This window comes from Pleurodeles waltl, chromosome 7, assembly GCF_031143425.1.
Source record: "Pleurodeles waltl isolate 20211129_DDA chromosome 7, aPleWal1.hap1.20221129, whole genome shotgun sequence".
Classification (NCBI taxonomy): Eukaryota; Metazoa; Chordata; class Amphibia; order Caudata; family Salamandridae; genus Pleurodeles; species Pleurodeles waltl.
This window is the reverse complement of record NC_090446.1, coordinates 1,440,396,510-1,440,421,793: the sequence shown is the minus strand read 5'-3', so window position 1 is coordinate 1,440,421,793 and position 25,284 is coordinate 1,440,396,510. Positions and strand designations below refer to the sequence as shown.

Sequence of the window (25,284 nt, the reverse complement as noted above, 5' to 3'; positions counted from 1 at the left end):
TAACACCGACTCTGAGCAAGCATTAAAAGTGCCCCAAAAAAAAAGTACGGAAAGAAAGTTCTTACACTTCTTTGCACCATGTGTTCGCCCCCCCCCCCCCTCCCAACAGGGGAACACCCCCTTTGCATACATTATGCCTGGCACAGGCATAATGTTGCATAGATTATGCCTGGCACAGGCATAATGTAGTGCAAAGGGTTACAAAGTGGTGTAATGCATGCATTGCACCAATTTGTCGCAGCGATTTTGGCCTCGTTGGGCCACATTAGCATAAAAGAAATGATGCTAATGTGGTGCACGGAGGCGCTGGGGCTCGTAAATCTGCCCCTAAATAAGGTATACAAAATGCAGTCCTTGAGCGCATAAGTATATTGTGAACAAACCTAATAAAACCATTTCAAAATTTCTAATTTTGCTTCTGAAAAATGGGTTCTACGTTTTAACCTTTGTAATTTTCGTTATTGGGTGTAGGTTGGACAACGACATCAAATATGCTATGGATTCTTGTATTACTGCAAATGATCTCCACAGTAATCTCTGGTAAGTGTTTCTTTGACTTTTGTCACCCTTAAGATGTAAGAGTTAATGATAAAAAATAACATCTCAGCTTCTCTGGATTGGATGTTTGTGAGCTAGTGAGATACAGCACTTATACAGTACACTGTACATTGGTCTTGTTTTGTAAAGCCATCATTTTTGTTACATTATATTGCCACCTTCAGTCCCTTTACTAACTGCTATTTGCTGTTTCTAGTACAATCCACCATCTGGTCCACCATGTGCACAAACAGACACTTTATAAGGGACAGAAAAATTGGCAGTATTGGAACAGCTGACTGTGAGCATCACATTCTCAAAGATTACCATGTGTGGCACTCATTTGCCTACAGTTCTCTTTTAATCACTGTCATAACTGTTGAAAGCAATGTGGACACAAGAATTTCTAATTACAAGAAACTAACTCAACGGAACAAAAACCTGCTCAAGACAAATTTCCATCAAACCCACAAAATAAAGACAGAAAAGAGGTTAATCAGGTGCAACACACATCCTCTGATCAAAACTAATTCCATATGTTAGCGCGCCCAGTCCTTAGTAAGTAAACTCAATAGGTTGATGAACCTTTGAATCGCATGGAGTATCCTAGTTATGCAGTGAACACTGAACCAATAATTAGCAATAATAGAACAATATCAACCACCTAAAAAACCCCAAAAGGAAACCACATTAATCAGAAAATAACCATGACTCATGGCAAATGGTTAACAAGTTTTATTCCCTATTGATTACAATTCTAGGTCATCAGTTAGTTCAATATTATTCAGTCAATTCTTTATTAATTCATTAGTTAGAAAACATTATCCTTGGGAAAGACATATATGACCAAACAACCACATAGGCTACGAATATCAACATTAATAATGTAATTCAGCAATTCTTTTCGTCAGTCATTTGTCAATGTCGACGTCTCCCCTGTCAGCCTACCTAACCAAGATTAGCATCAGCATGGGGGTCTTCATGCTAAAACAATTTAGAGAAAAACATAAATTTTGAAAAATCTACCTAAGTGAGAATTTCTATAAAAACAGCGCAGTTGGTACCTAGAAGAAAAGGCACAAAAAAAGTAGTTAGTCACATTTTCATAGCTACCTATCCAGGATGGATCAGCAACGAGTCAGTCTTCATCCCCAGGTCATCAGTGGTCAGCTACGTATCAGGCTCACAGAGTATAAGCCCAATTATCAGCAGTTCGGACAGCGTCTCCTGACGTCATCGACTTTCTCCTCGCAGTTCTGATTTCGCTCCCCTTGTCATGACTTTTTATTAGGGTCTCCCAGTCCATCCCACTAATTGCTAATTGGTCCGTCTAGCGGAAGTTATGACTCTAACCTATAGTTTTTGTTTAACAAATTTCTAATTTTGCATCTACCTCATGTCCCATGAAACTGATTGGTTCTTCTTGCGATGAGAACGGGCGCTTCAGGTAACAAAATTGTTGCATACAAGTCTCTAGTTAGTGCCTCTATTGTTCAAGTCCTGGGAAAGGACATTTAGCCTACACTACACATCATTGTATCAAATTGTCTTCACCATCTCCTGTCCGTTGGTACATTGCAGAATGTTCCAGCCAAGCCGTCTGAACTCTGAAAAGTTCAAGGTTTCTCCTTCCAGTTATCAGTCCTCGCAAAGTTTTTCGAAGTCTCCACGTTATGAGCAAGCAGGGCTCAGCGAAACCAGCCCTTTAGTCTGGCTAATTTAAGAATATGAGTTAACATAAAACATAGGTTATACATTCAGTTATGATATATTAATATGTTTTTGTAATAATTTTGCATCTGTTAATATACATGGTAACCATTCTTCGAGGGCACATTTTCAATTACACACATTATTTTCTAATAGTAATTTTTCTATGCATTTTTCTCATTAATAAAAACACATTAATCATTAGCAATTTCTTTAATTAACATATCTGCTCCATCAGTCCTTCCTCTGATGACTAAATGTGTAATCACACCTTTCTTTGTCAACACTTTACAAATTTGTCTCAGCTGTATTTTGCCTTCTTCTCGAATTTTCCCTATAAATTTGTCTCCTAGGTTCTTCCCTCCTCTGATCAATTTTTCTTTTTCTTAATTTTATTCTTTGCCATAATTTGCATGTACCCCATACTCCTAATATGGAAGCAATCACAATTAATATTCCCTGGACAATTTTCCACAATACCCCATTCCAAATTTGACTAAACCAATTTCCCATTGCACAAACCCATTTCCAACATTCTCCCAAACCCCAGGTTCCTTCAATTCTTTCAAATCCTTGCTTGAATTAGTTATATTAGTAAGTAAGTCCCTTATCTCTTTATCATTTTCAGGTATGAACGTGCAACAATGCCTAGCATTAATCATTTTACAGACTCCGCCGTCTTTCGTCAAAATTATGTCAAAAGCAAGCCTATTTTGAAGCGTCATAGCTCTATCCGCAGCCAATTCAGTATTTAACAGGAGTATTGCCCCTGTAAAGTTTGTCAGCATATTATCCACAATAGTAGATAATGTTCGTATCTTGTTTGCATTCAAAATAACTCCCACAGAAGGAATTATTGCACCAAAAATATCCCCTACGATTTCAGAAGAGGTTTCCCTCCTCTGTTGTTTATGATGTAATTCAGTCACTTTCAGTATCTTCTTTAGGTCATCTATCTGATATATCTTAGGGAAAGCTATCCCTAAATAGCATGTCCCATACTATACTCTAGGAAGACGGTAATAATCATTAAGTCCACAGATATAATAAATTCCAGGAATCACAGGGTCCGCACCATTCAGCATAAAAGTCCATTTACTTTGAAATAAAAACACATGCCTATATTCTCTCATTCCCACAAACAGAGTGTCAGTGCACAACTTTGGCCTATATATACAAAGCTTGCCTATGTGTAATGCATCTCCCTTGTGTTTAAATAGCAGTGTAAGCATAATTATTTTTATAAGTCCTTTTCTCCAGCCCTTTTTCTAATTTCTCCTTTAGTGCCTTTCTTCTATCATCTGTATGCCCTTTTAAGCTTTTTTCTGTTGGAGTTAATAAACAGGTTAAATTATTACAGTGAGCATAAGCAGTTCCAAAAGTTAGTGTTGGCTCACTGAATCCTCTAACTAATACTATATCATGCTCCTTAGCTATTTTACTCAAATATCTAATAATAGGAACAAAGGAAAACACTAAGTTGTGATTAGAATAGAAATACTGTATATACTTTAGGTTATAGAATCTGGTTACTAGTAGACTACATGTTATGCTATATGTTAGGGGTAAACTACGATACGTAACCCCTTCTTCCACAGAGGAAGAGATTTGCATACACACAAGACAATTCTATGCATCCATCGTTTCCACATACTCACTCAACATCCGATAGAAAACGTTAGAAGAAAGCTCTCCCCGTGCATTGGTACAATCATGCAAATATTTTTCATCTAGCTTGAACCTCTCTATAGCTGTTAGTGTTGTAGTCTCAAGAACAGCAACAATAGCAGCTTCTTTCATCTCATGAATAGACATACCCACAAACATTATTACAATCATTATTCCACACATAGTAGCCACTCCAGCACTCAAATACATGCAATATCGAATAAGTGTGATATTTAGCAATTATTCTTACTGTTGAAGCTAGGCTCTGGTCAGAAGGCTACAATAAATTGCCTTCCATTGTTAATTATTCAGAAAATATTTCAAAGTGGACAGAAACTGAATTTGATCATCTGTATGCTCTGAGACCGGTCAGAGAAAGAAAATACGGTTATTTTCCAGCGTCAGCTCCTCTGCTATGGCGGAGAAGCATTGCTCCCCCTGCCAGCAGCAGCAGCTGAAAAACTTGAAAAACAAAAAGATAATAAACCATGTTTATTATCATTTTATTTTTTTAAAGGGGTGAGGCCATGGGGAATGACAGGCAGGGATGGGAAGTGATGTGCAGTCCCCTCAGTGGGCATGTGTGTCTGGCCGGCGGTTTCAGGGAGGCCAAACCGGCATGCGCAGTGAGCTGTCTCAAACCCGAGTTTTGTTGCCGGGTTGGAGACAGCAGACACAGGCTCCCAGTCTCCCTGGGAGCGCAAAGCCAGGGCACACAGGCCAATCCTAACGCTGCTTTCATGCTTCTAGCAGCATGAGAGCAGCGTTCAGATTGGTTGCAGGGCAGGCTGGTAGCCTGTGCCTGCAGTGGAGCCTAAAGACCAGCGTTGCAGCGATGCAGCAGGTAAGATTCTTTTTTCCTGTTTTTGTTTTGTTTCCCCGTAACCCCATCGCCCCCTGTCCTCCTTGCCCCCCGTCCCACCACCTTGCCCCGACCCCAGCCACGACTGTTATTTTCTCCTTTTCTGATAGCAAACTAGAAAAATTAGAAGGCATTTGTTAAATTTATATCTAAAGAAAATGGTCTACAAAAATTGTACTGTCTGTCTAATTTTTGCAAAAAGATTTTCAAAAGAGACATACTAAGTAAACTACGATAGCATGCACAAAAGTTGAGATCAATACATTTTAGCTATAGCAAGAAATAAGACTATGGTTCTTATTCACTTGTTGACATGCCCCCAAAGACACCTAGCCAGAAGTGAGATCATTATGGCTAACTGTTCAATCTGCAGCAAATATAAAGTGTTGTCATGTTGGAACTTAAAATGTATTATCAAAGAAACATAAAATGAAATATAAATAAATTACCTTTGCAAATCTAGGCTTTAGCTCTCACAAGTTAAGGGAAACTCTTTAAGCCCAATTGAAATCGGGCCATTGTTGGGTATTTCTACATCATTTACTGGATAATATATAATGTATAACTGTTGTGTCTTGATTGTTTTATGGTTTTTACAGACTAAACCTTTGGAATGAATGGAAGTGTAGTGATAGTGGCAGTGCCACCATCGACAATTATAGATGCATCATTCTAAAGCAGAGGTTAGGCTGTCGTACACAATTCTTTATAACCGAGATTCAAAACGCTGTGACATTGGTTATTAGGTTGGTTAGGAAAGAGGGAAAGAACATTAGCAAAAAATGTACAAACACTCCTTTACAAACTGGGATGGTTAATTGCCCTACTGGCTGATTTGTGAATGGGTGTACTATTTGCAAAGCGACCTATGCACAAATAGATTTCTGGCCAGATGTATCAAGCTTGTGGTTTGCATTTCTTAAATAGCGAATTTTAAGAAATGGCTATCTAAGAAATGCAAAATGGGATGTATCAAAATTGCAAGTCGGTACTAGCGATTTTTTAAAAGTCGCAAACGCTGTTACCGAATCGCAATTAGAGATTGCGACGCCATTCATCCCTAGAGGCCTGTGGGCCCATAGGTGCGAATGGTTTTGCATTTCCCAATTTGCAAATTCCAGTTAGGAATTTGCAAACTAGGTAATGCAAACCCCAGTGTGCTGGGGGCTTAAGGCCCCCTCTGATGCACCCCAAAAAAATATTTGCCGGCATGTGAAGCACACACATGCCCTAAGGGCATGTGTGCTCTAGATGTCATTAAAATAAATTACACATGCTTACCACCAAACTTGAGTTTGTGGTATTTGCATTTCCTATATGCCCAATTCGTATTTAGGAAATGCTTGATACATGTGCTTTGGAAATCACAAATAGGAATTCTCTATTTGCGATTTCCTATTCAGAGAATCGCAATTTGCGATTCCCTAAATGGGGTCGCAATTTTAAGGAATCGCTATTTTTGTGATTCCTTAAAATTGCACTGCGAATGCCTTTCAAACATCGTGAAAGGCATTTTTGGATTTGCAAACGGCCGAATTTTGCGATTCCCACCGTTTGCAAATGCAAAAATGTTTGATACTGCTGGCCCTTCATCTGAAAGTGCTTATTCGCAAAATGACCCGCTTAATGGAAAGGAATTAGGCAGGTCGCAGTTTGTTACTCGTTATATTTAGTTTTGAATGCAGGGAAAGAGGACTGCAATGGCCTGCAGCAGAGCTCCGTCTCTGCTGCATTTGCATTCCCAAATAGGAAAAATGTTTCTTTAAAAGCTTCCTATGTTCCTCTAATAGAGAGGTTTTGCTTACAAAATGTTTCCTGTTTGGGAAACTATCACTGGGAACCGCCAGTGGGTAGGAGACTACTGCCCGCTCCCACAAGGCTTCCCAACGTGATTCCCAGATTCCCAGCTGTCCTTTGATAATCAGTTACCACATCAACCCAGGGGTCCACAACTAATCAGTAGTTTGCGATCTCAATTTCAACCGCAAACCATTGACACCTTTATGTGTAGGAGAGACTTTTTTTTAAATCGTGGTAGCATTTTTATATACTTCAAAACCTTTTGCAGTTGCAAAACCAGTGATTTGCAGAATTAAAAAAAAGGAATTTGTAAATCTGGCTTGATTTCTTCATAACATTCAGAGACAGACACTGCTCAAAATATATGTAGTGGCAGACTGTGCAACAAGTTATAACACATCACTAACTGTGCATATCAAAGCAGGGGACACTGTGTATCATACATGTATCAGCATTTTGTAGCCATGCATAGTGAATTAGCTATTTTTCCTCTCTGTCCTCACTTGTTTATGCAGTGTGTGGTGGTTCTCAATGGCAGAGTGTATATGAAGTCCAAGAACTCTTCCTTTGTGCAGATAGAATGATTTGAACAATTTGTAATTTGTCACATTGCGTCACAATAGTTTTGCTTTGCATTGTCATGCAAAACAGCTGTTTTGATGTGATAGAGATTTTATTTTATAAGATGTTCAGCCAACAAAGGGGCTGATTAAAAAAAATTGCACCTCTTAGTGCACCCCTAACGCTACCATGTGCGCATCCTATCTAAAATACAGCACACCATGGTGGTAGTTAGGGGAACTAGCGTCAACATCTTTGCAGCATTAGCGTAAAAAATGTTGACACTAATGCTGCAAAGCCCATTCAGGCCCATTGTAATCAATGATGTACCTCCTTTTAACACCGACTCTGAGCAAGCATTAAAAGTGCCCCAAAAAAAAAGTACGGAAAGAAAGTTCTTACACTTCTTTGCACCATGTGTTCGCCCCCCCTCCCAACAGGGGAACACCCCCTTTGCATACATTATGCCTGGCACAGGCATAATGTTGCATAGATTATGCCTGGCACAGGCATAATGTAGTGCAAAGGGTTACAAAGTGGTGTAATGCATGCATTGCACCAATTTGTCGCAGCGATTTTGGCCTCGTTGGGCCACATTAGCATAAAAGAAATGATGCTAATGTGGTGCACGGAGGCGCTGGGGCTCGTAAATCTGCCCCTAAATAAGGTATACAAAATGCAGTCCTTGAGCGCATAAGTATATTGTGAACAAACCTAATAAAACCATTTCAAAATTTCTAATTTTGCTTCTGAAAAATGGGTTCTACGTTTTAACCTTTGTAATTTTCGTTATTGGGTGTAGGTTGGACAACGACATCAAATATGCTATGGATTCTTGTATTACTGCAAATGATCTCCACAGTAATCTCTGGTAAGTGTTTCTTTGACTTTTGTCACCCTTAAGATGTAAGAGTTAATGATAAAAAATAACATCTCAGCTTCTCTGGATTGGATGTTTGTGAGCTAGTGAGATACAGCACTTATACAGTACACTGTACATTGGTCTTGTTTTGTAAAGCCATCATTTTTGTTACATTATATTGCCACCTTCAGTCCCTTTACTAACTGCTATTTGCTGTTTCTAGTACAATCCACCATCTGGTCCACCATGTGCACAAACAGACACTTTATAAGGGACAGAAAAATTGGCAGTATTGGAACAGCTGACTGTGAGCATCACATTCTCAAAGATTACCATGTGTGGCACTCATTTGCCTACAGTTCTCTTTTAATCACTGTCATAACTGTTGAAAGCAATGTGGACACAAGAATTTCTAATTACAAGAAACTAACTCAACGGAACAAAAACCTGCTCAAGACAAATTTCCATCAAACCCACAAAATAAAGACAGAAAAGAGGTTAATCAGGTGCAACACACATCCTCTGATCAAAACTAATTCCATATGTTAGCGCGCCCAGTCCTTAGTAAGTAAACTCAATAGGTTGATGAACCTTTGAATCGCATGGAGTATCCTAGTTATGCAGTGAACACTGAACCAATAATTAGCAATAATAGAACAATATCAACCACCTAAAAAACCCCAAAAGGAAACCACATTAATCAGAAAATAACCATGACTCATGGCAAATGGTTAACAAGTTTTATTCCCTATTGATTACAATTCTAGGTCATCAGTTAGTTCAATATTATTCAGTCAATTCTTTATTAATTCATTAGTTAGAAAACATTATCCTTGGGAAAGACATATATGACCAAACAACCACATAGGCTACGAATATCAACATTAATAATGTAATTCAGCAATTCTTTTCGTCAGTCATTTGTCAATGTCGACGTCTCCCCTGTCAGCCTACCTAACCAAGATTAGCATCAGCATGGGGGTCTTCATGCTAAAACAATTTAGAGAAAAACATAAATTTTGAAAAATCTACCTAAGTGAGAATTTCTATAAAAACAGCGCAGTTGGTACCTAGAAGAAAAGGCACAAAAAAAGTAGTTAGTCACATTTTCATAGCTACCTATCCAGGATGGATCAGCAACGAGTCAGTCTTCATCCCCAGGTCATCAGTGGTCAGCTACGTATCAGGCTCACAGAGTATAAGCCCAATTATCAGCAGTTCGGACAGCGTCTCCTGACGTCATCGACTTTCTCCTCGCAGTTCTGATTTCGCTCCCCTTGTCATGACTTTTTATTAGGGTCTCCCAGTCCATCCCACTAATTGCTAATTGGTCCGTCTAGCGGAAGTTATGACTCTAACCTATAGTTTTTGTTTAACAAATTTCTAATTTTGCATCTACCTCATGTCCCATGAAACTGATTGGTTCTTCTTGCGATGAGAACGGGCGCTTCAGGTAACAAAATTGTTGCATACAAGTCTCTAGTTAGTGCCTCTATTGTTCAAGTCCTGGGAAAGGACATTTAGCCTACACTACACATCATTGTATCAAATTGTCTTCACCATCTCCTGTCCGTTGGTACATTGCAGAATGTTCCAGCCAAGCCGTCTGAACTCTGAAAAGTTCAAGGTTTCTCCTTCCAGTTATCAGTCCTCGCAAAGTTTTTCGAAGTCTCCACGTTATGAGCAAGCAGGGCTCAGCGAAACCAGCCCTTTAGTCTGGCTAATTTAAGAATATGAGTTAACATAAAACATAGGTTATACATTCAGTTATGATATATTAATATGTTTTTGTAATAATTTTGCATCTGTTAATATACATGGTAACCATTCTTCGAGGGCACATTTTCAATTACACACATTATTTTCTAATAGTAATTTTTCTATGCATTTTTCTCATTAATAAAAACACATTAATCATTAGCAATTTCTTTAATTAACATATCTGCTCCATCAGTCCTTCCTCTGATGACTAAATGTGTAATCACACCTTTCTTTGTCAACACTTTACAAATTTGTCTCAGCTGTATTTTGCCTTCTTCTCGAATTTTCCCTATAAATTTGTCTCCTAGGTTCTTCCCTCCTCTGATCAATTTTTCTTTTTCTTAATTTTATTCTTTGCCATAATTTGCATGTACCCCATACTCCTAATATGGAAGCAATCACAATTAATATTCCCTGGACAATTTTCCACAATACCCCATTCCAAATTTGACTAAACCAATTTCCCATTGCACAAACCCATTTCCAACATTCTCCCAAACCCCAGGTTCCTTCAATTCTTTCAAATCCTTGCTTGAATTAGTTATATTAGTAAGTAAGTCCCTTATCTCTTTATCATTTTCAGGTATGAACGTGCAACAATGCCTAGCATTAATCATTTTACAGACTCCGCCGTCTTTCGTCAAAATTATGTCAAAAGCAAGCCTATTTTGAAGCGTCATAGCTCTATCCGCAGCCAATTCAGTATTTAACAGGAGTATTGCCCCTGTAAAGTTTGTCAGCATATTATCCACAATAGTAGATAATGTTCGTATCTTGTTTGCATTCAAAATAACTCCCACAGAAGGAATTATTGCACCAAAAATATCCCCTACGATTTCAGAAGAGGTTTCCCTCCTCTGTTGTTTATGATGTAATTCAGTCACTTTCAGTATCTTCTTTAGGTCATCTATCTGATATATCTTAGGGAAAGCTATCCCTAAATAGCATGTCCCATACTATACTCTAGGAAGACGGTAATAATCATTAAGTCCACAGATATAATAAATTCCAGGAATCACAGGGTCCGCACCATTCAGCATAAAAGTCCATTTACTTTGAAATAAAAACACATGCCTATATTCTCTCATTCCCACAAACAGAGTGTCAGTGCACAACTTTGGCCTATATATACAAAGCTTGCCTATGTGTAATGCATCTCCCTTGTGTTTAAATAGCAGTGTAAGCATAATTATTTTTATAAGTCCTTTTCTCCAGCCCTTTTTCTAATTTCTCCTTTAGTGCCTTTCTTCTATCATCTGTATGCCCTTTTAAGCTTTTTTCTGTTGGAGTTAATAAACAGGTTAAATTATTACAGTGAGCATAAGCAGTTCCAAAAGTTAGTGTTGGCTCACTGAATCCTCTAACTAATACTATATCATGCTCCTTAGCTATTTTACTCAAATATCTAATAATAGGAACAAAGGAAAACACTAAGTTGTGATTAGAATAGAAATACTGTATATACTTTAGGTTATAGAATCTGGTTACTAGTAGACTACATGTTATGCTATATGTTAGGGGTAAACTACGATACGTAACCCCTTCTTCCACAGAGGAAGAGATTTGCATACACACAAGACAATTCTATGCATCCATCGTTTCCACATACTCACTCAACATCCGATAGAAAACGTTAGAAGAAAGCTCTCCCCGTGCATTGGTACAATCATGCAAATATTTTTCATCTAGCTTGAACCTCTCTATAGCTGTTAGTGTTGTAGTCTCAAGAACAGCAACAATAGCAGCTTCTTTCATCTCATGAATAGACATACCCACAAACATTATTACAATCATTATTCCACACATAGTAGCCACTCCAGCACTCAAATACATGCAATATCGAATAAGTGTGATATTTAGCAATTATTCTTACTGTTGAAGCTAGGCTCTGGTCAGAAGGCTACAATAAATTGCCTTCCATTGTTAATTATTCAGAAAATATTTCAAAGTGGACAGAAACTGAATTTGATCATCTGTATGCTCTGAGACCGGTCAGAGAAAGAAAATACGGTTATTTTCCAGCGTCAGCTCCTCTGCTATGGCGGAGAAGCATTGCTCCCCCTGCCAGCAGCAGCAGCTGAAAAACTTGAAAAACAAAAAGATAATAAACCATGTTTATTATCATTTTATTTTTTTAAAGGGGTGAGGCCATGGGGAATGACAGGCAGGGATGGGAAGTGATGTGCAGTCCCCTCAGTGGGCATGTGTGTCTGGCCGGCGGTTTCAGGGAGGCCAAACCGGCATGCGCAGTGAGCTGTCTCAAACCCGAGTTTTGTTGCCGGGTTGGAGACAGCAGACACAGGCTCCCAGTCTCCCTGGGAGCGCAAAGCCAGGGCACACAGGCCAATCCTAACGCTGCTTTCATGCTTCTAGCAGCATGAGAGCAGCGTTCAGATTGGTTGCAGGGCAGGCTGGTAGCCTGTGCCTGCAGTGGAGCCTAAAGACCAGCGTTGCAGCGATGCAGCAGGTAAGATTCTTTTTTCCTGTTTTTGTTTTGTTTCCCCGTAACCCCATCGCCCCCTGTCCTCCTTGCCCCCCGTCCCACCACCTTGCCCCGACCCCAGCCACGACTGTTATTTTCTCCTTTTCTGATAGCAAACTAGAAAAATTAGAAGGCATTTGTTAAATTTATATCTAAAGAAAATGGTCTACAAAAATTGTACTGTCTGTCTAATTTTTGCAAAAAGATTTTCAAAAGAGACATACTAAGTAAACTACGATAGCATGCACAAAAGTTGAGATCAATACATTTTAGCTATAGCAAGAAATAAGACTATGGTTCTTATTCACTTGTTGACATGCCCCCAAAGACACCTAGCCAGAAGTGAGATCATTATGGCTAACTGTTCAATCTGCAGCAAATATAAAGTGTTGTCATGTTGGAACTTAAAATGTATTATCAAAGAAACATAAAATGAAATATAAATAAATTACCTTTGCAAATCTAGGCTTTAGCTCTCACAAGTTAAGGGAAACTCTTTAAGCCCAATTGAAATCGGGCCATTGTTGGGTATTTCTACATCATTTACTGGATAATATATAATGTATAACTGTTGTGTCTTGATTGTTTTATGGTTTTTACAGACTAAACCTTTGGAATGAATGGAAGTGTAGTGATAGTGGCAGTGCCACCATCGACAATTATAGATGCATCATTCTAAAGCAGAGGTTAGGCTGTCGTACACAATTCTTTATAACCGAGATTCAAAACGCTGTGACATTGGTTATTAGGTTGGTTAGGAAAGAGGGAAAGAACATTAGCAAAAAATGTACAAACACTCCTTTACAAACTGGGATGGTTAATTGCCCTACTGGCTGATTTGTGAATGGGTGTACTATTTGCAAAGCGACCTATGCACAAATAGATTTCTGGCCAGATGTATCAAGCTTGTGGTTTGCATTTCTTAAATAGCGAATTTTAAGAAATGGCTATCTAAGAAATGCAAAATGGGATGTATCAAAATTGCAAGTCGGTACTAGCGATTTTTTAAAAGTCGCAAACGCTGTTACCGAATCGCAATTAGAGATTGCGACGCCATTCATCCCTAGAGGCCTGTGGGCCCATAGGTGCGAATGGTTTTGCATTTCCCAATTTGCAAATTCCAGTTAGGAATTTGCAAACTAGGTAATGCAAACCCCAGTGTGCTGGGGGCTTAAGGCCCCCTCTGATGCACCCCAAAAAAATATTTGCCGGCATGTGAAGCACACACATGCCCTAAGGGCATGTGTGCTCTAGATGTCATTAAAATAAATTACACATGCTTACCACCAAACTTGAGTTTGTGGTATTTGCATTTCCTATATGCCCAATTCGTATTTAGGAAATGCTTGATACATGTGCTTTGGAAATCACAAATAGGAATTCTCTATTTGCGATTTCCTATTCAGAGAATCGCAATTTGCGATTCCCTAAATGGGGTCGCAATTTTAAGGAATCGCTATTTTTGTGATTCCTTAAAATTGCACTGCGAATGCCTTTCAAACATCGTGAAAGGCATTTTTGGATTTGCAAACGGCCGAATTTTGCGATTCCCACCGTTTGCAAATGCAAAAATGTTTGATACTGCTGGCCCTTCATCTGAAAGTGCTTATTCGCAAAATGACCCGCTTAATGGAAAGGAATTAGGCAGGTCGCAGTTTGTTACTCGTTATATTTAGTTTTGAATGCAGGGAAAGAGGACTGCAATGGCCTGCAGCAGAGCTCCGTCTCTGCTGCATTTGCATTCCCAAATAGGAAAAATGTTTCTTTAAAAGCTTCCTATGTTCCTCTAATAGAGAGGTTTTGCTTACAAAATGTTTCCTGTTTGGGAAACTATCACTGGGAACCGCCAGTGGGTAGGAGACTACTGCCCGCTCCCACAAGGCTTCCCAACGTGATTCCCAGATTCCCAGCTGTCCTTTGATAATCAGTTACCACATCAACCCAGGGGTCCACAACTAATCAGTAGTTTGCGATCTCAATTTCAACCGCAAACCATTGACACCTTTATGTGTAGGAGAGACTTTTTTTTAAATCGTGGTAGCATTTTTATATACTTCAAAACCTTTTGCAGTTGCAAAACCAGTGATTTGCAGAATTAAAAAAAAGGAATTTGTAAATCTGGCTTGATTTCTTCATAACATTCAGAGACAGACACTGCTCAAAATATATGTAGTGGCAGACTGTGCAACAAGTTATAACACATCACTAACTGTGCATATCAAAGCAGGGGACACTGTGTATCATACATGTATCAGCATTTTGTAGCCATGCATAGTGAATTAGCTATTTTTCCTCTCTGTCCTCACTTGTTTATGCAGTGTGTGGTGGTTCTCAATGGCAGAGTGTATATGAAGTCCAAGAACTCTTCCTTTGTGCAGATAGAATGATTTGAACAATTTGTAATTTGTCACATTGCGTCACAATAGTTTTGCTTTGCATTGTCATGCAAAACAGCTGTTTTGATGTGATAGAGATTTTATTTTATAAGATGTTCAGCCAACAAAGGGGCTGATTAAAAAAAATTGCACCTCTTAGTGCACCCCTAACGCTACCATGTGCGCATCCTATCTAAAATACAGCACACCATGGTGGTAGTTAGGGGAACTAGCGTCAACATCTTTGCAGCATTAGCGTAAAAAATGTTGACACTAATGCTGCAAAGCCCATTCAGGCCCATTGTAATCAATGATGTACCTCCTTTTAACACCGACTCTGAGCAAGCATTAAAAGTGCCCCAAAAAAAAAGTACGGAAAGAAAGTTCTTACACTTCTTTGCACCATGTGTTCGCCCCCCCTCCCAACAGGGGAACACCCCCTTTGCATACATTATGCCTGGCACAGGCATAATGTTGCATAGATTATGCCTGGCACAGGCATAATGTAGTGCAAAGGGTTACAAAGTGGTGTAATGCATGCATTGCACCAATTTGTCGCAGCGATTTTGGCCTCGTTGGGCCACATTAGCATAAAAGAAATGATGCTAATGTGGTGCACGGAGGCGCTGGGGCTCGTAAATCTGCCCCTAAATAAGGTATACAAAATGCAGTCCTTGAGCGCATAAGTATATTGTGAACAAACCTAATAAAACCATTTCAAAATTTCTAATTTTGCTTCTGAAAAATGGGTTCTACGTTTTAACCTTTGTAATTTTCGTTATTGGGTGTAGGTTGGACAACGACATCAAATATGCTATGGATTCTTGTATTACTGCAAATGATCTCCACAGTAATCTCTGGTAAGTGTTTCTTTGACTTTTGTCACCCTTAAGATGTAAGAGTTAATGATAAAAAATAACATCTCAGCTTCTCTGGATTGGATGTTTGTGAGCTAGTGAGATACAGCACTTATACAGTACACTGTACATTGGTCTTGTTTTGTAAAGCCATCATTTTTGTTACATTATATTGCCACCTTCAGTCCCTTTACTAACTGCTATTTGCTGTTTCTAGTACAATCCACCATCTGGTCCACCATGTGCACAAACAGACACTTTATAAGGGACAGAAAAATTGGCAGTATTGGAACAGCTGACTGTGAGCATCACATTCTCAAAGATTACCATGTGTGGCACTCATTTGCCTACAGTTCTCTTTTAATCACTGTCATAACTGTTGAAAGCAATGTGGACACAAGAATTTCTAATTACAAGAAACTAACTCAACGGAACAAAAACCTGCTCAAGACAAATTTCCATCAAACCCACAAAATAAAGACAGAAAAGAGGTTAATCAGGTGCAACACACATCCTCTGATCAAAACTAATTCCATATGTTAGCGCGCCCAGTCCTTAGTAAGTAAACTCAATAGGTTGATGAACCTTTGAATCGCATGGAGTATCCTAGTTATGCAGTGAACACTGAACCAATAATTAGCAATAATAGAACAATATCAACCACCTAAAAAACCCCAAAAGGAAACCACATTAATCAGAAAATAACCATGACTCATGGCAAATGGTTAACAAGTTTTATTCCCTATTGATTACAATTCTAGGTCATCAGTTAGTTCAATATTATTCAGTCAATTCTTTATTAATTCATTAGTTAGAAAACATTATCCTTGGGAAAGACATATATGACCAAACAACCACATAGGCTACGAATATCAACATTAATAATGTAATTCAGCAATTCTTTTCGTCAGTCATTTGTCAATGTCGACGTCTCCCCTGTCAGCCTACCTAACCAAGATTAGCATCAGCATGGGGGTCTTCATGCTAAAACAATTTAGAGAAAAACATAAATTTTGAAAAATCTACCTAAGTGAGAATTTCTATAAAAACAGCGCAGTTGGTACCTAGAAGAAAAGGCACAAAAAAGTAGTTAGTCACATTTTCATAGCTACCTATCCAGGATGGATCAGCAACGAGTCAGTCTTCATCCCCAGGTCATCAGTGGTCAGCTACGTATCAGGCTCACAGAGTATAAGCCCAATTATCAGCAGTTCGGACAGCGTCTCCTGACGTCATCGACTTTCTCCTCGCAGTTCTGATTTCGCTCCCCTTGTCATGACTTTTTATTAGGGTCTCCCAGTCCATCCCACTAATTGCTAATTGGTCCGTCTAGCGGAAGTTATGACTCTAACCTATAGTTTTTGTTTAACAAATTTCTAATTTTGCATCTACCTCATGTCCCATGAAACTGATTGGTTCTTCTTGCGATGAGAACGGGCGCTTCAGGTAACAAAATTGTTGCATACAAGTCTCTAGTTAGTGCCTCTATTGTTCAAGTCCTGGGAAAGGACATTTAGCCTACACTACACATCATTGTATCAAATTGTCTTCACCATCTCCTGTCCGTTGGTACATTGCAGAATGTTCCAGCCAAGCCGTCTGAACTCTGAAAAGTTCAAGGTTTCTCCTTCCAGTTATCAGTCCTCGCAAAGTTTTGTCGAAGTCTCCATGTTATGAGCAAGCAGGGCTCAGCGAAACAGCCCTTTAGTCTGGCTAATTTAAGAATATGAGTTAACATAAAACATAGGTTATACATTCAGTTATGATATATTAATATGTTTTTGTAATAATTTTGCATCTGTTAATATACATGGTAACCATTCTTCGAGGGCACATTTTCAATTACACACATTATTTTCTAATAGTAATTTTTCTATGCATTTTTCTCATTAATAAAAACACATTAATCATTAGCAATTTCTTTAATTAACATATCTGCTCCATCAGTCCTTCCTCTGATGACTAAATGTGTAATCACACCTTTCTTTGTCAACACTTTACAAATTTGTCTCAGCTGTATTTTGCCTTCTTCTCGAATTTTCCCTATAAATTTGTCTCCTAGGTTCTTCCCTCCTCTGATCAATTTTTCTTTTTCTTAATTTTATTCTTTGCCATAATTTGCATGTACCCCATACTCCTAATATGGAAGCAATCACAATTAATATTCCCTGGACAATTTTCCACAATACCCCATTCCAAATTTGACTAAACCAATTTCCCATTGCACAAACCCATTTCCAACATTCTCCCAAACCCCAGGTTCCTTCAATTCTTTCAAATCCTTGCTTGAATTAGTTATATTAGTAAGTAAGTCCCTTATCTCTTTATCATTTTCAGGTATGAACGTGCAACAATGCCTAGCATTAATCATTTTACAGACTCCGCCGTCTTTCGTCAAAATTATGTCAAAAGCAAGCCTATTTTGAAGCGTCATAGCTCTATCCGCAGCCAATTCAGTATTTAACAGGAGTATTGCCCCTGTAAAGTTTGTCAGCATATTATCCACAATAGTAGATAATGTTCGTATCTTGTTTGCATTCAAAATAACTCCCACAGAAGGAATTATTGCACCAAAAATATCCCCTACGATTTCAGAAGAGGTTTCCCTCCTCTGTTGTTTATGATGTAATTCAGTCACTTTCAGTATCTTCTTTAGGTCATCTATCTGATATATCTTAGGGAAAGCTATCCCTAAATAGCATGTCCCATACTATACTCTAGGAAGACGGTAATAATCATTAAGTCCACAGATATAATAAATTCCAGGAATCACAGGGTCCGCACCATTCAGCATAAAAGTCCATTTACTTTGAAATAAAAACACATGCCTATATTCTCTCATTCCCACAAACAGAGTGTCAGTGCACAACTTTGGCCTATATATACAAAGCTTGCCTATGTGTAATGCATCTAAGGCTAATCTCCCTTGTGTTTAAATAGCAGTGTAAGCATAATTATTTTTATAAGTCCTTTTCTCCAGCCCTTTTTCTAATTTCTCCTTTAGTGCCTTTCTTCTATCATCTGTATGCCCTATAAAGCTTTTTTCTGTTGGAGTTAATAAACAGGTTAAATTATTACAGTGAGCATAAGCAGTTCCAAAAGTTAGTGTTGGCTCACTGAATCCTCTAACTAATACTATATCATGCTCCTTAGCTATTTTACTCAAATATCTAATAATAGGAACAAAGGAAAACACTAAGTTGTGATTAGAATAGAAATACTGTATATACTTTAGGTTATAGAATCTGGTTACTAGTAGACTACATGTTATGCCATATGTTAGGGGTAAACTACGATACGTAACCCCTTCTTCCACAGAGGAAGAGATTTGCATACACACAAGACAATTCTATGCATCCATCGTTTCCACATACTCACTCAACATCCGATAGAAAACGTTAGAAGAAAGCTCTCCCCGTGCATTGGTACAATCATGCAAATATTTTTCATCTAGCTTGAACCTCTCTATAGCTGTTAGTGTTGTAGTCTCAAGAACAGCAACAATAGCAGCTTCTTTCATCTCATGAATAGACATACCCACAAACATTATTACAATCATTATTCCACACATAGTAGCCACTCCAGCACTCAAATACATGCAATATCGAATATTTCTAATGCTCTTATTCAACTCAGCCATGATCTGTAAAGAATCAGAAAGTAGAAATAACTCTTAGATAAGGTGCAACAGGAAAAATCTAAATTGAAAAATCAGAAATGTGCTTGTTTCTCGCAATTCAGTTTCACACACAGGAACCCTTTTCTCCTTTGTCAAAATCGGTTAGCAGCTTGTCACATCAGGTTTTCGAATGTCGTATCAGGTTATCAATGTTTTTTCCGGGTTTAATTCAACAGTCTCTATTTATTCTTCTTCAGATTAGCTCAACCACTCAGTCTGTTGATTCCCTTCAGGTTGCATCAAAGTACTGATTCGGAACTTCTCTGTCAAAGCAAAAGGACATTAACTAGTTTTGCCATTCAGTTGTTGCTGCAGGACCTGCGTATCTTCGACTTGCTACTCTCTTTCCTTTCAACCTTCGTCCTCCAGCTAATTCTCCTTCACTCAGTTCGTCTTTTCTTGTAGTGTCTACTTCTTCCTCTATTGGCTCATTTATGACCAATTCCTTCATCTTTCTAATTCACGATTCAGGCCAATTGTCTACTTTCCTTGATCCTTCAGTCAGTATTTTCTTTAAAATTGGACTCTTCTCTTTCTTTCTATTTATGGTGTTCTCTCTTGATGGACCTGCAACGGTTCAGGAGGAGTCGGATCACTTTGGCTTTGATCCGTCTCATTTCTTTCCCCTTCTTGATCTGGCACATGGTCTGCTTGTGCCTCAGCACCGTCTACTTCTGGGAGAACCCCTCCTGTGCTTAGTTCTCCAGTTGTCTCCATTGAGTTAGACTCTTGTTCACCCTCTTGGATTTCCACACCCTCACCTCTCACAGGGGTGATTGACCCTTCCACCAGCTCTGGGTCGTTTCAGGTTCCACTTGTTCCAGTTCCAGCTCAGGAAGATCCACTTGTTTCGCTGCTGTTGGTGCTCTCAACAACACTTCTTCATGATCTTGCGGACTCATCACTCTTTTGGTATGGCTCGCATGTATCCAATTAGGTAGTCCTTCACACTTCACAGCTGTCGTAGTTGTCAGCACCACTTGATATGGGCCCTTCCAACACGGCTCTAGGCAAGTTTTTCGAACATGCTTTTTGATGACAACCCAATCTCCAGCTCTCAGATTGTGCCCTGGGTCATGGATGGGTGGCAGGGTAGCAGCCTGCACCTGCTGAGAGAAAGATTGAACCACATCAGCCAGACCTTTGCAGTAGTCCAACACCATATCATCTGTAATATTGACGAGCATTTGCTGGAATTGCTGGCAATCTTATTGCTCTGCCCATGAGAATCTCGTGGGGTGACGGTCCTGTCTTTCTGTCGGCAATATTTTCGCATTGACATCAATACCAAAGGTAATGCATCTGGCCATTTCAGATTTGTTGCAGCACACATTTTGGCAATTCTTGATTTCAGCGTACCATTCATTTGCCCTACAAGTCCTGATGCATCTGGGCGGTAGCTGCAATGCAGCTTCTGCTCAATGTTTAAAGCTGCACATAAGAGTTTGATCACTTCGTTATTGAAGTGGGTTCCCCTATCTGATTCTAAAGCGATCGGGAATCCGAACCTTGGTATTAATTCTCTAAGCAACAGCTTTGCAACTGTGAGACTATCATTCCTACGTGTGGGTATGCTTCAATCTAGTGGCTGAACACACACACAATCACCAACACGTACTTCAATCCACCACAGGCAGGCATCTCATTAAAATCCAATTGCATTCTGCTGAATGGTCCTCCTGCTCTTCCAATGTGGCTCAAATTCACCACTGTCCCTTTTCCCACATTTAGTTGCTGACAGATTACACATCTATGACATACTGCCTCTGCTGCTTGTCTGAACTTTGGGTTAAACCAATCAACTTTGAACAACCTGACCATGGCATCCCTTCTAATATGTGCTTGGCCATGATAATAACTGGCCATCTGATTCAACAAACTATTTGGCAGCACCATCTGGCCCTCCTCAGAAACCCAAATCTCATCTGGTCTTTGAATACATTTAAATTTCAACCAATGCCTTTTCTCTTCTTTGTTTGCATTTTCCTGCAACAATTTCAATTCCTCTAAAGTGTTGATTATTTTGAAAGCAAAACTTGCACAATTTTTTTCTTCTTCAGGCATTAGTTCCCACTTGTCTTTAAACGATATACAGTTCAATGCGCAAAACCTTGCGACTTGATCCGCATATCCATTTCCGAAGAAAATTTAATCCTGTGTCTTTTGGTGTGCACTGCATTTTACCACAGCAATTTCTTCAGGTAAATGAATTGCGTACAACAACTCTTTTATCCGGTCGCCATTTCTCACTGGAGTTCCAGTCGAGGTCATAAAACCTCGCTGCGACCACAACTGGCCAAAATCATGAACAATTCCAAATCCGTATTGACTATCAGTATAGATTGTGACTCTTAATCTTGCAGAAACATATCAAGCCTTCGTAAGAGCTACTAGTTCTGCCACTTGTGCAGAATACACTCCTGGAAGCCATGAACCTTCTAAGGTGCCTGTAATTGTGCACAAGGCATATCCTGCTCTCAATGTGCCTGTTCCATCTCTGAGACACGAACCATCAACAAAGACAATTTGGTCATTTTCCTCTAAACGCGTGTATCTAATGTCAGGCCTCGGTTTTGTACACAGCTCAGTTACGTCAAGGCAATCATGTTCAATATCTTTTTTTCAATTTCAACAGTTTCACTTGGAAGTAATGTTGCTGGATTCAGCGCTGTACATCTTTTCAATGTTACATTTGGAGCACCCAATATGCTCGTTCCATACCTTTGTCAGTCTTGCACCCGTCAAATATTGGGTTTTCGTCCTTGTCAGTAAAATCTCAACAGAATTTGGTACTATTACCGTCAAAGGGCATCCCAAGACTACCCCCTCACATTTAGAAAGACTTTGACCAATTGCGGCTACGGCATGCAGACAACCTGGTAAAGCTGCTGCAACCGGGTCCAAGGTAGCTGAAAAATAAGCTACTGGGTGATATGCACCTCCATGGACCTGTGTCAAGACAGACAAAGAACAAGCATCACGTTCATGACAAAACAATGTGAAAGGCTTTGTGTAATCAGGCATTCCCAACGCTGGAGCTCTGCACAAACTCTCTCTTAATTCAGTGAATGCTTTCATCTGATCCTCATCTAGGGTAATGGGATCTGTAACTCCCTTATGTGTCAACTGCTGTAAGGGTTTGGCAATTTCAGCAAAATTGGGAATCCACTGTCTACAATATCCAACCATTCCCAGAAACATTCTGACATCTCTCTGTGAAGTTGGGGGATTTCTCTGTAGGATCATAGTAATTCTCTCCCTGGAAATTCTCCTCAATCCCTTTTCAATCTGATGTCCCAGATATTTCGCTGACTTTTGGCAATATTGTAATTTCACAGGTGAGACCTTATGTCCAAACTCTCCCAAATGATTCAACACATGTTTACACTCATCTCTTGTCCTAGATGCAATTAGCAAGTCATCAATGTACTGTTTAAACAGGGATGGTGACTCCCTATACCCTTGTGGAAGCCTACACCAGCTGTAGACTCTGTCTAGGAATTTGAAACTGAAAAGAAACGGACTATCCGCATGAAGAGGCACTGAAAAGAAAGCTTGTGACAGATCTACCTCTGTGAACCACTCTGCATCGCAAGGAATCTGAAACAGTATCACTGCTGGATTGGACACTATCAGGGAACACTTAACCACCATGTCATTTACTTTACGCAAGTCCTGCACAACTCATCCTTTCCCACACGGCTTTTTCAAACCCATTATTGGTGAATTACCTGGGCTGCTCAACACTTCTTTCAAAACTCCTCTTTTCACAAAGTCTCCGATTATTTGTGCCACTTTCATCAAAACATCCTGTGCCATGTTATACTGTGGAAGCTGCGGGAATGCTACATTTGACTTTAAAGTGATTTTAATCGGCTCCACACCCTTAATCAGACCTACTTCCTTTCCTGTCAAATTCCAGACTTCTTCCTTTACAGTTCCCTGTACATCTGCATGCAATTCTTTCGCAGTGAACACTGGAAAAAATTCAATCAATGGGTATTCTTTATAGGCTTAGCTAACTATCATTGCAGATGCCTGCTCTTCTTCATCATCACTATTTGTCTGGACTTCTATCCCTGTGTCTGAACAGTTGATGGAACATTTGGTCTTGCACAATAAGTCTCTTCCCAGTAAAGATACAGGACTCGAATCACATACAACAAATCTATGCATTCCCAAATAATTTCCAATTTCAACCTGCACTGGCTATGTGATTGGATGTGTCAACTATCTGTTCTCCACTCCCACAGCTTGCACTGTTCTGCCTGAAAGAGGTAGATTAGGGACTTCTATGCTTCTTACTGTAGAACATGTAGCTCCTGTATCAACCAAGAATGAGACCTTGTAACCCATCACCTTTACCTTTACAAAAGGCCCTCTCTGATCTACTTCTAAGGATGCGGCAAGCATACAGGCTCCTTCATCCGAACTATCACTCTTCCATTCTTCGTTTATTTCATCCTCACTGTAAAATCTGTAAAATGGAAACTGATGCACTGTGTTATTATTACTGTCTTGTCTTTGACCTGTGACCTGCTGAGTAAGCATCACCTGTTGCTGCTCCATCAGTGTTTGAGGTATTTGCATTTGCTGTCTAGGTACAATGGGGACCTGCTGCTGTATTGGCTGTAATGGAGCAAATTGTGCAGGCGGCACCTGCATTTGCTGCACCAGTAGGAAATTCTGTCCTCGATTCTGAGCATTAGGAATAAATCCTTTCATTCTTGGGACCTTTACAGTTTGAAACGTACTGACGTCACCTTGCTGAACCACACCATCCTGCACCATCAACGGACACTCCAAGTGTCCCACGTTTCCGCACAAATGACATGGTAACATCTTTTTCATTCCCTGCATGTCATACTGAACAACCACAGTCCCTAAATCCGGACCACACATCATGTCTGTTCCACGCCCTATACCCCTCACTTGAGGTTGGAACATAATAGCTCTCTGTTGTGGCAGCATAGGCGGTACTAAAGCTCCCTGCACTCCAGTTTGATCAATTTGATCACCATTGCTTTTTCTTTCAACTTTTTCTGTTTCAATTCAATTTCATCACTACAGTATTTTGCATATTGCAACTCCTCATCAATCGGCTTTGCTTGCCAGCATATTAAATGACTCTTAATCATCTGCCCTACTTCTGGTCTCAGACCATCGACAAACCTGAATACAAAATGTAACAAGGCTTTCACGCTCAATTGCTTCCTTACCACTGTACTCCTTGAATGCTTTCAACAATCTTTCATAGTAGGTATGTATCAATTCTTTAGCCTCTTGGACCGTTCTATCAATCTGCTGCCAATCAATGTTTTTGTGAGAAATCCTTGTCTTCAGGAACTCAATCACCTTATAATAATTTGTCATTACCTCGGGTGAGGGCACACCTGTCACTTTATCCCTTTCCGGCTCACTTGTTGGCCAATCCACAGCCCTCTTACATTCGACCCACAAATCTGCCAGGACCACTATCTCCAATAACGTGTTCAAGTCTTCCCACAAACATTTGGAAAGCTTCACAAATCTCTCTGTCTGTTGATACCACTCAACCGGCTTCTCTCTCAATTTTGGATAATCATTTGTGAATGACAATATGTCACTCCTGTGCCACGGGACATGAACAAACTGCCCTCCTGGGATTTCTCTCATTAACTGATTCCCCTTTGTCAACGCCTTCTGCCCCTTCTTTGGAATCCTGTTTTTGTTTATCTTTTTTCTTTGTCCATCTACCTTCCCACTTCTCTAATGCTCCCTAAATCTGTGCACTCTGCAGTAATTCTCTCAAGTGTGCCTTCATTCCTGCCGATCTCATGTGTTCGAAATCCTTTGCTTCAAAATCTTATCTGTAGCTGCGTTTCAAATGCTTCGTATTCTCAATGTCAGTATCATGTTTTTCTGCTAACTCTGCCGGCTTCTGATGTATTTTACTCACTTCTCTTGTAATCTTTGGGCATAAATACCTCAGCTCTTCTTATGTGTAAGATTCTAATCTGTTCACACCTATTGTTCCTTCGACTAATTCAGTGGCTTCTATATTCCACCTTACACGATTTATCTGATCCTCACACTTGGATGCATTCCGAGGAGTGTTTAGACTGTCTAACTATTCACTTAATTGCTGAGC

The 25,284-nt window shown here is 39.5% G+C and overlaps 1 protein-coding gene across 4 annotated transcripts in view; it reads left to right on the top strand.

Annotated features, from left to right (window-relative positions):
• LOC138246456 (uncharacterized) overlaps positions 1-25,284 on the top strand; it is a 420,592-nt gene that overhangs the window by 138,612 nt on the left and 256,696 nt on the right. For 2 of the 4 annotated variants that reach the window (XM_069201079.1, XM_069201076.1), the window contains exons 2-4: positions 472-540; positions 7,941-8,009; positions 15,410-15,478. In XM_069201079.1, the coding sequence (XP_069057180.1) occupies positions 492-540; positions 7,941-8,009; positions 15,410-15,478 (187 nt within the window). In that variant the 5' untranslated portion in view covers positions 472-491. The remainder of the gene's footprint in view (positions 1-471; positions 541-7,940; positions 8,010-15,409; positions 15,479-25,284) is intronic. The other 2 variants (XM_069201077.1, XM_069201078.1) reach the window with 2 other exon arrangements.